The sequence below is a fragment of the Megalops cyprinoides genome, chromosome 8, assembly GCF_013368585.1.
Source record: "Megalops cyprinoides isolate fMegCyp1 chromosome 8, fMegCyp1.pri, whole genome shotgun sequence".
NCBI classification, from domain to species: Eukaryota; Metazoa; Chordata; class Actinopteri; order Elopiformes; family Megalopidae; genus Megalops; species Megalops cyprinoides.
Genome location: NC_050590.1, coordinates 38857211 through 38872120, shown reverse-complemented (window position 1 = coordinate 38872120; position 14910 = coordinate 38857211). Strand labels below are relative to the sequence as shown.

Genomic DNA, 14910 nt, shown 5'->3' with positions numbered 1-14910 from the left:
TAAAGAAATCCAGATTTGTTGTAATTCAGTGTTTCCACTCATTTTACTATGCAGTTGCTCACACTTACCCTTTGGAATCTTTATAATAACCCTTCCTATCTTTTTAATATAATATATAACATACCAAACCTGCTCTGCCATGTTTCCATGTGCATGACATATTTCTCCTTGGTTATTCACAATATTTCATGTGTATCAAGGTATATTCTGAGTGGAAACTGCTATAAATGCTGACAACACCTCCACACCACCATTTTTTCTTTTGATAGGAAATAAACCATTTATAAACCACAGATCCCAGGAGGCAAAAAAAAAAACCAGGAGAGGTTCAGGTCAGTTAAACCAGCAAGGCGTTGAAGCCTTGGAGGAATAGGTCTTGTTAAATAATCTCCCTAAAATAAAAAAATACACTCTGAACAGCAGAGAAGCAGTAATATTCAGTAGCTGAATGGGAAATTGCCCATCATCTTCAAAGAAATTATTTTATTCTTCATTCTGAGAAATGCTATGGAGCATTACCTTGAATTTCTCAGAAACCTGAATTGTTTTGTGAGACTATGGGGACAGTGTATGGTTGTTTAGGAGGTGTGTGTGGAAGTGATTTACCTTTGTCAGATGTCCTAGTGAGAGTCAGCCAAACTTTCACATACAATGTGCAGCCATCAAAACTCCTTTTCCTCTAAGCAGTAAATAATTGCAGCTAAATGCAGCTAATGGAACTCCCATTAAGCTTCTTAGGTACTACAAGCAAAACTATAACAAGCAACATATCTTTGTGCAACAAAGGAACAGGAGCACCAACTCTGCATTGCTCTTCATCAACACTTTATTGTTCCATTACTTTACATTTCATGTCAATGTAAGACAGTGAAGCAGCAACAAATCAGAGATCACATCTCAGCGGGATGTGTGAGTATGTGAGATTGTGAGTGTATTTGAGTGTGTGGATGTGTGTGTGTAAGTGTGAGTGTGTGTGAGAGTGTGTTGATGTGTGAGTGAGTGTGCGTGAGAGTGTGTGGATGTGTGACTATGAGTGGTGGTGAGGAGAATATGATGTAAAGACAGAACGCCGACCTCTGTTCAAAGCATATGAGAACACTTTATTCAACTGTGTTTCCTACATTCACCCAGACAACAAATGCCTGTGGGTGCAAATAAAAACAAGGTTATATAAAATGTTTACAAAGTCAAAGCTGTAAATACCCCACTGACTTTTTTTACTACAATAATGGGCACCTTTATGGAAGAAAGGCAATCTTTATTCTTTATTGTTGATGATGATGATTATGGTAATAACAGTAATAATCTCAGAGAATATTATATCTCAGGGATGAATCTGAAGCTTTCCCCAAGTCCACCATTCTCAACTTGTCTTCTTTGTTCTCAGTGTTTTCATAAGAAAATATTGATTTATATATTTAAAAATTGCTTGTATTTGGTTTAAATGTCATGACTACAATTACAGGTAAAATGATTTTGTTCAATAATATTTCTGCATGACATTCATTCATAATATTGATGTGTGGTAAAAAAAATTCCTGCTCTCCTGTCTGTTAAGCAGTGTCTCCCACTCTCCTGCAGACCCTTCTGTGCCTCAGAGATGATCCTTGGTTCCCTGGATATCCATACTAGAAGGGAACCATAGGATGAGAGTGTGGGATGGTTTCAATCCAGTCACACTGCATGCAACATCAGCTCCTCCAAGGCCCGTTCACGGTGGTTCTCGTTGATGAGCAGAACCTCCTTGATGGCATTCTGCTGGAAGCCCATCTCATTAAACTGGGTGAGGAGACGTAGAAACTCTGCAGCCTAAGAGCCACAGGGGACATGCCCAGTCAGTGTAGTGAGCTTTGTCTCACTCCTGATTCACTGGAATGATTCACACTTTTTTGAAACAGTGTTTGAACTGGGATAAATAATACATTACTGATGCAAGTCTGGAAAATGGGATTCATATGTGTTCAAACTGGGGCATTTTCCATGAAAAGCTCTTAAAGACAGACATGCTGTGCTGAGACAGGCATTCTGTACCATATGACATGATCTTAAGAAAAGTACTGCATCAGAAAAAGGGGAACCGGTGAGGATTATGTAGAGGAGGACAGGCAGTTTATTGAAAGCCTTCCCACCCCTCTTTGTGTCAGCATGGTCATGTGACTGCTCACCTTGGTTTCGCAGTTCTGGAACATCTCCAGGGCCTCCTCTACCTGAGCCTCCTCATAGCCCAAGTCACACAGCCGGTCACATGCCATCAGGTAGCTCAGGATCTATGCAGCATGTGTGGACATGAGGGGTGGAGACATCAATAACCTCTCCATGACATCAGCAACACATTTTCACCACAATGACCCTTTGCCTTTATGCCCTGCTTAATCTGTCAGTCAGGACCCAATACATTTGATCATGTGCTGAGGAGCATATCTGTCATATCTAACATCCCAACATACCATCCTTTTCCTGAACATAACTGGAACACCTCCCAAACATGCACAACACCATTGTCATATCCAGTCTCAAAACATGTCAGCTAGGGACTAGGGAATCATTAAATCATCTAAATGAAGGAAGATTCTCTTTTGTTCCAGAATCCAGTTCCTGATAACACCAATATCAATTTATAATACACATTAAGAATGAAAACTGCGTGACAAGACAAAGCAGAAGCCAGTTCTGATTAGTTAGTTTGAAGAGGTTCCTGTGTATTTGTGGACAGTAAATGGAGTAGACCGATATACGGTCAACTTGTCAGCTTTCTGACCAGTGTGAGAGTAGGTCAGGAGGTTGAGCTGTCTTGTGTCTCCAATGAGCTGTGACTGCTCCACCCTTATCTGAATCTGTAATTGTTAAAATTTGGTTCAGCAGCCAAACTCCTCCTCATTCCAAGGCCAAACACTCTCCTCCTAGCCTGTCTCCTGGGAGAAGCTATGAGACACTGAGAGCAGGATAATGGATAATGAATCTTTGGGAAGCTGGTTCATTACATTGTTTCCTAGGTAGCTAATGCCAGGTTTGTCAAGCTTTTCACATGTTACAAGCAAAAGTTATGCTGTGAGAAGAAGTTATTGGTTAAAAATGCAGCCATGCATCAGGTTAGCATGAGTAACATTGGGTACATTAATTACTTTTCAGTGGGTGACACCTTTTTTGTCTCATGTACCTAAACTTCAGATCTTGTCTATAATCTGAAGAATCATTGATACTGGACTTCACAGCGCATAATACAAGCACTATACAGCCACCTTTAACAGCTGGGACCTCATTGCTGGCCTCTCACCTCTAGTGGTAAGAAGAGGCTACTGAAGGATAAAAACTCTGATTCAGACAGTCAGTGACTCCAGTCACAACTGAAAATGGTAAGATGCTGATCTGTGAGCAGTGGACTGTAGGTGCAGGGTGCTGTGCTTTGATTCTGTGAGTAACTGACCTGCTCGGGGCTCTGCTGACCGGTCCTCTGCAGCGCCAGGATGGCAGTGCGCAGAGGGTAGCCACTGTCAGTGATGGCCTGCAGCAAATCCTGCTCCTCCTGGCTGAGTGCTGACAGCAGCTCCACTGATGAATCAAGGATGGGGGTGTAGGAACCCAGGCTGCAATGGTGGGGGGGGCTGAGCAGCTACAGAGTAAATAGAGTTCAGGGTCAGGAACCCAAACAGAGCACTACAGCCCCCCTCCATCCATTTGCCAGTGTTCTATAATTCTCTCCCTTTAAATCCCTTGCAGTGAAACAGATATCGCACTATTTACAAAGTTTAAAAATAGGGCACATTTACAGCCTGTCACTGTATTTAAGCCAACACTGTAGTTTCAATAGAAATGGCACTAGTGTATGACTCACATAATTATGAAAATGCCAACGTCATAAATAATGCTGACAAGACATAGTTTGGAAACATTATTTTTCTCACTGATATATAATTTGAACAATCCATACATGACTCCTCAGTGAGTAAAAAATAACTGTCACATTCCTATCAAAGAGCAGCATTCCTCTTTCTTCAGTGATTCAGCATTCTGGAAGACAGACTGTTGAAATTCCAACATGACAGAAGACTTCAGAAAGTCCCATGTGGGCCATTTTAACTGTTCATTTTTTCTACTCTGAAATTAAATAGATCCTTTTTTCTTCATTGTATCATACCCATGTGTATTTAAGTCATGCATTGCCCACCAAAGCCAGCTATTTTTGAGGCTGTAATTATTTGAATATTGCCTGGCTTGCACATTTAGCCTAGTTGCCAACTACATAAGCTCAACATGAAAAGGACATGTCAATGTGGGCCTTCCCCACATTACAGAAGGGCTTGCATATGTACTGTACTGTGAAACAGGCCTTCATGGCTCCACAAAATACACAAAGTTATAAAATACACACTTCAAGTTCAAGTTATTTTATAATTTCAAGTTATAAAATAAACATATATTGTATATTAAAAGAAATATAAATAAATAATATAAATGGAGAAACACAAATATAATTTGTTATTTGCATAGCAGACAGCACTCTTCAGGATGGCTAACATGGCATCATTTTACATATTAGCTCTTTAAAACAATTTAATATTTAATGTGATATATTTTGGTCTAAAAAACTCATGAACAGACATATTTCATCTGAGAATCAAATCAGCAGTTGTCTGTTCACCAGCCAGGCTTTTTAAGCATGCTTCAGGAAGGAGCTAGAGTCATACCGGCAGGGTGTTCTTTTGGTCTCTGTTGGAGGGAGTGTGTCCTGCTGTGAAGGACAGGGTGTAGTTTTGGTTGCCACGGCGCAGTGGGTGAAGCCTCCTCTTGGTATTCCTTTGGCCTTGGCAGTGTAGGCTATGCCCCCGGGGTGGGTCCAGTGCAGAGAGAGATGATTGCCTGTACTCTTGGAGGCACAAGGGGGAGGTCTTCCTGAAATGGATGGGGCGGTGGGGGGTGAGGTTTGACAGGAAATGGCCTGACTCTTCCTTGGGGGAGAAGCCCTGGCCATCTTCGGAGTCGGAGATGAGGAATGTAGTGTGGTCATGCAGGGGGGCAGCAGCATTGAGGCTGTGACTCCGTGGGCGGGGAATGGGCTCCCAGAGGTCACTGCTACTGCGGCTGCCTAGCCGTCTCACCTGGGGGCTGCTGAACATCAGCCAGTATGGTGGGCAGGAGGGCAGCACCTCAGAGGAGGGGTGGGGGTCACAGGGAGCCATGGAGTAGCCTCCCTGCAGCCCTGTCAACACCCAGTTCTCCAGGCTGAATTCATACTGCCAAACACACAGAAGATACCTGTCACAGTGCTGCCAAACACAAAGAACAAGAATGACTGAATTCCAAGAACACAAAGCAGATGTGGTTGTGTGACTCAGGGTCATGTAGAGCTACTCTCTCAATAGAAAAGTTTATGTTTGTCAAGTTTGTTGTAATTGGAAAGATTGAGAGTATATGGAATTTCAATATCAAAACATCATGTTTCTGAATAAGGCCTTTACAGCAATCTGTTAATCAGCTCATACATGCTATCAGCTCATACATGCTAATACATGCTAGTGATGCTAATGATGAGTGTAATTAATGAGGCAGCGACTCTATAGCAGCTCAGTAGGGAGAACAGAAATACAATGGCTTTGGCATTCACTTGGCATCAAAATGGAATGTTGCATTGCATTGCATTCCACAGTGTACTACAGTCTGTTACAGACAAAATATAACCTAATAATCATTTTCACCAGCCAGAGAGTAAAGCTCCTTATGGCAGATGTAATAATAGGACTTAATAACCTTGCATATCACATCAGATTGGAGGTTTAGCACATGGCAGTGTTCCCAAGGAGAAACTTTTGCCAGTTTGCTGGCATGGATATAATCTTCATAATCCCCATTATACAGACAAGAATGGGAGATACTTGAACACATCTCCCACAGAAATGCCACTGATCTGGAAGCTACTGCCGTCATCATGACAATACTCCCTGAACTGCTCTGCTTACACTGAATGCAACCTGTCATCCTGACCACAGACCATGTGACTGTTACAGCACACAAAATAAGTAGGGACTGAGTGAGGATGTACCAAGAGCACATTGCCAGCATCACCAATCCCATCAGTCAAGCAGATAAGACTAGATGTTAAGATCTGAGTGATCAGCAGTCTTGAAGTCTTGAGTGGGGATTGGGGGTAAAAATGTCATTGGGGTCATTAGGTGGGCACCCTACTTCCATGATGGTCCATTGATGGGCCCACAACATCTCCAGAGAGCTCAATGGTGAACCTTGCAGCCACAGGTCACCCCCCTCTGCTTTTACCCCTTTTGCTGTTGGTCAGCATGCAGCCCAGATGTTGTCTTTTCTTTTTAGCCATTGCCAGGTGCTACTCCAGTCTCGGACTCCCTTGTTGTTGGTGGGTTATTGGTACATTGCCCAGCTAATATGAAGGCCACAGTGTGCATTTGGAATGGCTGACGGGGGGTAAAGCATTGGTGGTAGTCCGCCTTTCTTCCAAAATGGAGGCTAGCTGCTGCAGGACTTGGTTGTATCTTCAAAAAAGTGCCCTTGCATGAGGCTGGTTGGACATGCAGTCAGAATGTGCTTAAGTGTTGCTGGTGTTTTGCAAAGGGGGCATGATGGATCTTCTCCCATTCCCTGGTTGAGATTCTTGGGAGTGGGGAGAATATCATAGGTGGCTCTAATGATGAAGCTCACTCTGTTCCCTTCCATCTCCCAGATATCCCTCCACATGAGTTTCCGGTGTTCCAAACTCTCCCATCTTGTCCATTGGCCTTGTCTGGCCTGTGACACTGCCTTTGCACAGTGTGCTGCCTCCTCTTGCTGTCTCACTTCTTCCACCCCCAGCTTTCTTCTTGGTTCAGGTGTTGCTTTATGCCTTGACGGTGTTGTTGTGCCAAGTCGAAAGCCACCTCTTCCATACTGCACATGGCCTATGATGTCTCTATGTCTGAGAGCAGATCTCTACAGCACTCTCTACAGCCTCGGATGGAGTCCACTTTCTTCCTGGTGACAAACCAGGTGCCACTGCTCTTGATGCTACATCGGTGGATTTGGTTAGTGTCATTACTAACCTTGTCTTGGTACATTTGAATTCCTCCACTAGACTTGAAATGGGCAGTGCCAGAGTGGTCTTCCCGTACAAGCCAATACTACTAATGCAGCATGAGAGTCCAAGCCATTTCTTCACATACCGACTGACTGTCCTCTCCAGTTTTTCTATATTTGTGATGGAAAGATCACAGACTGTCAGAGGCCACATCAGTCAAGGGAGCAAGCCAAACTGAAGGCACTACAGTGTTACCTTTCCGGGAAGGGGGGTCTCCTCAATGCAGGCTCAGCATCCTTGAGGCTTTTGTTGTGCCAACGTCCCAGGCTCTTGATGGGAAGCTCTGACACCATTGGAATAGGTATACCTTTACTGTGAAATTTCAGTGAGCTTTCCTTTGACAATAGAGATGCTTCTGGATTTGCTGGGTTCAATATTCATGCGGGATGTTGGTGTGGAGTTTGTTCAATAGTCACCTTGTGCAAGGAACAGTTGAGGTCAGGGTAGTCATGTCATCCATGTAAGCACGGATTGGGGGTAGACATGGAGCAGATCTCCTCCCACTACCCATTGGGACCTTCTGATGATCAGTTCCATTGCTAAAGTAGAGACCAGTGGGGAGATGGTACACCCAGCCATTATTCCTATCTCTACTGTTTGCCATGATGTTGTAAACTCAGGTGTTGTAACATAAAACTGTAGGTCTTGGAAATAATTCTTGCCCAGGTTGATGATGGTCATTGACAGTTGGAAGAACTCAAAGGCTGTCCATAGGAGGGAGTGTGGAACAGATCCAAACACATTGGCTAGCTATAGGAACAAGACATATAAATCTCCACTTCTCCTTTATGCTGCTTGGATTTGATGCCAAATCTTGTTGGAATGCTCCAAGCATCCAGAGAAGCCTGGTATGCCTGCCTTTTGTACCAATGTGTCTATCATGTTGTTTTGTTTTAGGTAAGTTGTCGATCTTTGTGCAACAATGTTAAAGAAAAGTTTGCCTTCAAATTAAGCCAGTTGATCCGCTGGAATTGATCATGGCATTCTTTTCTTTAGGAATTAACGCTCCCCCTGCTCTACGCCATGCTTTTGGGATGTTTTGTGTCCTCCAACTGATCTTCATAAGTTTCCACAAGACCTTTAGCTTGTCTGGAATGTTTTTGTACAGGCAATATGGCACACCATAGGGGCCTAGAGCAGATGATGTTCTTGCCTTCCTTATGGCTTTTTCAAGCTCACTTAGTTTGGGGGGGGGGGGGGGGGGTGATGTCAAACAGGTAGTGTGGTTGAGACATTGGTGGCATGTCTGAAGGTAAGACTCGCTCCTCGTGCCTTTCATTGTCTGTGTGGGTCTTTTTCAGGTGTTCCTCCAGTTCCTGCTTTGATGTTTTTTGTGATCCATTCTTTTCTTTTGTGAAAAGTCCCTTCACAAATCTAAATGGATCCTTGTAGAGAGAAGTTCTTGTCCATACTTTCTTCTGAGATTGCCTGCCACAGTTTTCCTAGGCATTCTTTTAGGTCTTCCTGGAGGATGTTGATCCCCTGTCTCTCTTCTGATGTTGCTCTACTCCATAGCTTTCTCAGGAATCTTTTTTTGACAAGGAATTCTATTTCTTTTTGCCATCTGGACTTTGGGGGTGTTGTTATGTTCTTCCTTTTTGGTTCTGTTGTTCCAAACCTTTCTGCCCCATAGGTGTAGAATAGATTACCCATTTTTTCCAATTTGCTCTCAGCTGTCCCTTGAAGACCGTCCAGTAACTTGCTTGGGTCTGCATTGACCGATTCCCACTTGTTCTTGCTGCAGGACTTAAGCCATGTCACATTTGGTCTACATCTTTAGAGTTTCTTCTCCTTTGCTGGTCGTGACTGAATGGGCTTGGGATTCTCCAATGTAATGGTTGAGGTGGTCTCTGAGATACTGATGCCCTGTGGACCATGGGATTCATCCTGCCACTGAGCTTCAGTTGACTGACTTGACCTTTCACTCTGAAGAGAGTGGTCAATGCGAGGCCCCATCCTACCCTCCTTCAAGCATTTCTTCTGCCCTTGATGTATACTTAGGCCCTGAACAGATGTTATCTTGGACCAGCCACACCTGCATGTTTGAAGCTGATATCCAGTAGATGTATTCTCAGAAGCCATGCCAATCTTATTTGTTGCTGTATCCATGCTTGGGTCAGTTACCGGGATGTGAGCCAATGAGTCATCTTGTGTCCCCACTTTCGCTGACTCTGGGGATATTCTTCTCTTTGAACTTTTCGTAGCCAGAGGGGGTGACTCCTTTACCCTGTCAAGGTGACGGAGCCTGCTATCATGGGTAGCCAGCCCAGGACAGCTCCATTGGGGTCCATTCCCTACTGTCAGCTGTCTATCCATGCCATCACTGGATTCTTCCAGGGGAGCAGTCAAGCAGATAGGACTAGATGTTAAAATCCCTGAGTAACCGGCAGGCTTGAGGTGTTGAGTGGGGGATCAGGGGTAAAAACGTCATTAGGGCCATCAATAATTATTACTCTCATGTAAAAAACATGCAAGTTGATCTAATAATATGAAATACCAACATGCAATTAAAAGAATCATAGAATATAAAATATAAGCCCCTTGAAGATAGTGTGAGATCTTAAACATTATAAAGTCTGTTTTGCCGATTAACCAAGGCCATGTCATGTTCTGTTGAAAAGTGATGAGTACTGTCTTTATGAAAGAGAGGGTTCTGACCTCGGTCTCCTGTAGGATCTGCAGGTAGTCTGGAAGTGTGATCTCTGGGGCAGACACCTTCTCCACCCTCTCCATGGTCTCTTGAAGTTGCCACACTGGAATCCTGAAGGGAAGCTCCTCTAGGCTGTTCATTCTGTTATCTGGCAGGAAATAGAAACCACATCCTCTTTAATGAACAGTGCGCAATTGCATGTACAAATACACATACACACACATACAGTGGAGGCTGGTGAGCTGGAAACAGGGGAGGCTGAAACATCACCTTTAAATCTATCATTACTTTCAACCTGTTCCCCTTTATCCTCCTTGATTAAAAAACAAATAATTCACAGAATAATTGACACCAATCGTGTAAATGGAGTAAATGATATGCTCGCGAAACAGCGCAGATTGTCTGAAGTTTGTGTGCTTGCGAAAGCTACAACATGAGATTGTGTAATTAACAAGAATGGCATTTATCGATTTAAATTACATTAAATGCTCATGACACATCACAGCTTTTGTGAGGTCTGTGTTCTAAACGTTATTGTTCATTGCACTCAACCTAACCTAAAAGTTTATTCTCAGTAATTTAAATCGATCTAACTAAATTTAGCTCCGTTTTGTAATTAAAATTTTGTAACACAAGAAAGCTATAATGTGAAACATTTAAGAGAAAGCTTTGGGATTACTTGCCACTTAATTGTTCAAATTGCCATCCTTGTTAATTAAACAACCTCATGCTGTAGCTTTCGCGCACAAACTACAGACAATCTGCGCTGTTTCGCGAGCATAATCATTTACTCTATTTCAATTCAATTCAATTCAATTCAATTCATTTTTATTTGTATAGCGCTTTTTACAACACAAATGAGAGCAAGCCTAAGGCAACAGTGGCAAGGAAAAACTCCCTATCAGGAAGAAACCGGGCTCAGAGGGGGGGCCCATCTGCTTCTGGCCGGCACTGGGCAGATAGAGTTAGAGACAAGTTATGCAATGTACTTTAAGACATTTACGATTGACAGACAATAGTAGTTAACAGCAGAGTGATTATAAGAATGTCTCCTAGGATGTCCAGTTCTTGGAACGCAGTTGGCTTTGATAGGCAGGGCATCGAGGTAGCAGGACTGGAAAACGGGATGAGACGCTTGGGCTACAGCTCCGGACAGGAGCCCGGAGCAGGGATAGGAAGCAAACAGAAAACAGTGGTTAGTGGATGATAAGAATGGCAGCGATGTAGAACAGAGAGGCAGGAGAGGAGGGGCAGAGTCCGGCATAGTCATGAGGGCAACCCTAAGACAGTCAACACCAGATCACGGCACAGGGTCCGTGAAAGCAATGACCACTTAGTCCACCAGAAACTCTATGATCCACGCCAGCACCAGGCCATGTACCTCAGCTGAAGGATTTACTATATAGATATGTTTTGAGCCTAGGCTTAAAGGTGGAGAGAGAGTTTGTTCCCCGAATCTTGGAGGGTAAGCTGTTCCACAGGAGAGGGGCTTGATAGGAAAAGGCTCTACTGCCTACAGTAGTTTTGCCCACTCTTGGAATGATGAGAAGCCCGGCATTTTGGGAGCGAAGGGCTCTCTGCAGAAGATATGGGTGAAGAAGGTCCTTAAGATAGGTCTGTAGTTTTTGTGAGGGTGTCGAAATCGGCGAGTACTCCGGGTTTGGGTCCTGGCTGGGTCCTAACCGATCGGTGTCTTGCGTCTGGCATTCGGGGAACGAGCAACAGGAAATGCGGAGCACGAAACAGGTGAGGAGCAGCAGGTAGCGAGCGAGAGCGTCTAGAGCGAGAGCGAGAGCATCTGGAGCGAGAGCGAGAGCGTATGGGTGGTATTTACGCATTGGTGTCAATTATTCTGTGAATTATTTGTTTTATTGTTAATCAAGGAGGATAAAGGGGAACAGGTTGAAAGTAATGATAGATTTAAAGGTAATGTTTCAGCCTCCCCTGTTTCCAGCTCACCAGCCACATGCGTACACACACACACACACACACGCACACACCTCCACAAACACAAACAAAAAACACAACACATTCCTCATAAGACAGACAGAGACATCAGGCAGAATGCCCTTCTTTCCTGGTATGCTGAAATTCATTGTATGGTAAATTTTAGACTCAAAGATTTACTGGAATAATCTGATCAAGATTCTATTCTGATTCTGTCCCAGATTCCCAGAAGCTGCACTTTCCTTCCTTTCCCTGCTATATCTGTTTACCATGTTACACAATAATGGAATAGTTTGAGGGCAAATAGATTATGTCTATAGGACCTACATCAGTCCATACACCTGATGCTGTCCTCTGATTGGTCAGGGCAGAGTGCTTCTGTCCTCACAGTACCTGCAATGACAGACCCTCCCCTGACCATCAGCACGTGTCACTCCTGCACCCCTTCTGTGCAGGTTTAGCTGCTGCTCAGTTAGAAAACTGCAAGCAGATGGTTCAGGACTTAGCCCTAAGAGCAGGCTGTTATTTTCAGATGCTTCAAAAGGGCTTTAAGCCGTTCTTCGATAAACTAACTAAATCTGCAAAACAGCTAAAAGGTCAAGAGGCTATCCTTATACAGTCTTTATATGCTGGTATTAAAGCAAATGCATTAATTAAGAAAAAATAAAGCTTTCAATGTTCTGTTGACTTAATTAACCAAGGTTATCTGATAATACACATTTCAGATTTAAATAACATCAACAGAGCAGAAACCCTGCAGAGGCAGTGAATGATTGGTGAATGTTGGTTTACTTCAATAGGCATCAATGTAGAGGGGCTGAAGCTATAATAAATACCTAAGACGAAATGAATTCCGAAGAATGAATCAAATCTGCATTGTGAGTTAACATTAGAAAAGAATGTAAATAGCTGATAAATTTGTCACAGGAAATCTGTACTAACAACACAAAATGCTTTTGTGCTGTCTCAGGGCTGTCTCAGACTCTAATGTCTATCATGGTATTAATGTTTTATATAACAGAGCAGCATCTAAAAATCTATATCATATAAAATCTAAAATATGATGAAAGTTCAATCCCACTACAACCATTAAAACAGATGAAGTATCTGAAAAGTGATATTGCCCATCCTCAGCAATATCCACAAAAGCATAACATCTCAAGCTCTCCACATGCCACATAGGACAAACAGACGTCACTGTCCTGAAATACAAAAAAGTACAATTCTGGATGAAACACTGAGGAAATCTAGTAGCTGAATCTATGATTCCTTTTGTTTATTAACTGCTCTGAGAGCTCCACTACCACAACACCACTTGTGTTCCATTGAACTCACCTGCTTCTACGATGTGTGCCTTTCCTCTGGTTAGTCACTCCCTGTAAATCTGTGCATATCTGGATAAGGCCTGGAGATGTTGCTTGTTGTTGAGATGGGATTAGGCGCCTGACATCACCCACACCTCTTAATGACCCCGATCCCTTAATTCACTGACATAACTCACTGACTCCACCTGTTTCTAGGGAGCACCATTTGGAAACGTTACAGGAGATGCATGGTAAACAGGAATGCAGTAAACGGCACCTGTATGTACATAGTTTCCATCCAAGCATGTGTTTACAAGTATAAATCTGGAAAGGACAGCTAAAGGCGAAATTCAGTCTGACCACAACAGTCTGTTGGCAACTTTTCATGACTAGGTCAAGCAGACTTTTTTGGTTGATTTCTGCACATTTATGTTTTGTAACAAAGAAATGGGAGTAGCTGACAGTTGACTGTACAGGAAAGGCAGAGGGTGAATCCATTACTGTAGGAATGATTCCTCGCATTTCTTCCTCATTTTTGTGATAAAACATATTGAAGAGATTAGGAAGACATGTGAGGAGAAAAGAAAGAAGTACTTAGCACAGTGAGTGAAATGGAATATCTTCGCTCTATTAAATACATTTTATTTTGTATGATGTATCTTCCTCCTTCAGGACAGATATGTTTTTAGAATGAAATGTATTTGAAGTTCTTGGTATGTGGGCTTACATCACTCCCTTCCACATGAGAATATGTGTATTTATATATTTCTTCATCTCACAGATGCTCTTGCACAGAGAAACCTAAAAAGGTTAGGCTGAGAGCAGAGATGACACTAAATCATCAGTGTCGCAGTGTTGATAGTAGGAATCATTACATAACATACAGCATTCTGCAAAGTGCCATAGTATATGTAAGAGATGCTTTTACTCAGTAAATATATTTGAGGACATAGTATGATCACAGTAATAACCATGCTGGGTGTCCTGTGTGCTTGCATATGTGTCCTTTGTGCTTGTGTATACTTCACAAGAGCATCTACTTGATGTCAACAGTGTAAATGTATTGTTACATGTAAGCATCTTGTATGTTGTTCTGGATAGCAGTGTTGATTTGATATCAAAAATGCATACGAAGCAATGAATGTAGGTACTTATCTTGTACGTCTGCTAAGTGACAAAATGCAAATGTACATGTAAATAAGAAACTTGTGTCAATTAAATTAATCTACTTCTCCCAGAGTTCTTTGCAGGACATGCAGGACATTCTAACATTGCCCATTCTCAAAGGAGAAAAGTACAGCTGCCAGGCATAAGTAGAAGGAATCAGCACTGTACATTACAGTGTACACTTGCTCCAAAAATCCTATGAATACAAGCCATACCCACAGTTCGGAACTGTGCCCTATTTGTATCAATACAAACCCATGTTGGAGTGATCTATGGCATTAAATTGAGAGTACAAACTAATAAATTAAGGGAACAGATTACTGCACTGTGAGTATGGATTGTTAAATTGAAGGCATTGAAGAGTATTATTTTTGATTTTATGGTTGCCTTCGTAAAATCATTTTTATAGACAGATGTTATAACAATGCAATCTCTTAATGAACAATGAATACAACCTGAAAACACAACTTCAGCCCCTATGAGTTTCATTCACTGCTTGTCTGAAATTGCCTCCATTTCCCCCTCAGCTGGCTCATATTTTGTATCTGATTTGCTACATCCCCTTCCTAATCAAGTACAGCTCTCCGACACTCCAGAATGGTTATTCAACTGGCTGTCAATGCTGAAAAAGGCAGAGCTGTCTTGTGCCATGTCCTTGCCAGCCAGTGGCTTGGAGACTGTGATTTATTAGGTTAAATCTGCAGTGTCCTCATCTGCCCAGTGTCTCCTATTGTAACAGATGGTCAGTTCTGAAGTCTTTTAAA

At 42.6% G+C, this 14910-nt stretch overlaps 1 protein-coding gene across 1 annotated transcript; it reads right to left on the bottom strand.

Moving 5' to 3' along the window:
- Positions 1-1674: 1674 nt before the first annotated feature.
- Positions 1675-9868, bottom strand: LOC118781698 (ubiquitin-associated protein 1-like). Its single transcript, XM_036534696.1, has 5 exons — positions 9737-9868; positions 4686-5231; positions 3425-3610; positions 2166-2267; positions 1675-1809 (listed from the first exon to the last, which is right to left on the bottom strand). Exons 1-5 carry the CDS (start codon positions 9866-9868, stop codon positions 1675-1677), a joined length of 1101 nt encoding a protein of 366 aa, XP_036390589.1.
- Between the last annotated feature and the right edge of the window lie 5042 nt (positions 9869-14910).

Bases quoted from the DNA above. Each gene is read 5' to 3' on its own strand.
- LOC118781698 (XM_036534696.1), bottom strand. From the start codon at position 9,868: ATGAACAGCCTAGAGGAGCTTCCCTTCAGGATTCCAGTGTGGCAACTT. The intron at 5,232-9,736 runs GTCAGAACCCTC...TGTGTTTGGCAG, and splicing joins AGATCCTACAGGAGACCGAG to TATGAATTCAGCCTGGAGAA. The intron at 3,611-4,685 runs GTATGACTCTAG...TTTACTCTGTAG, and splicing joins ACCAAAAGAACACCCTGCCG to CTGCTCAGCCCCCCCCACCA.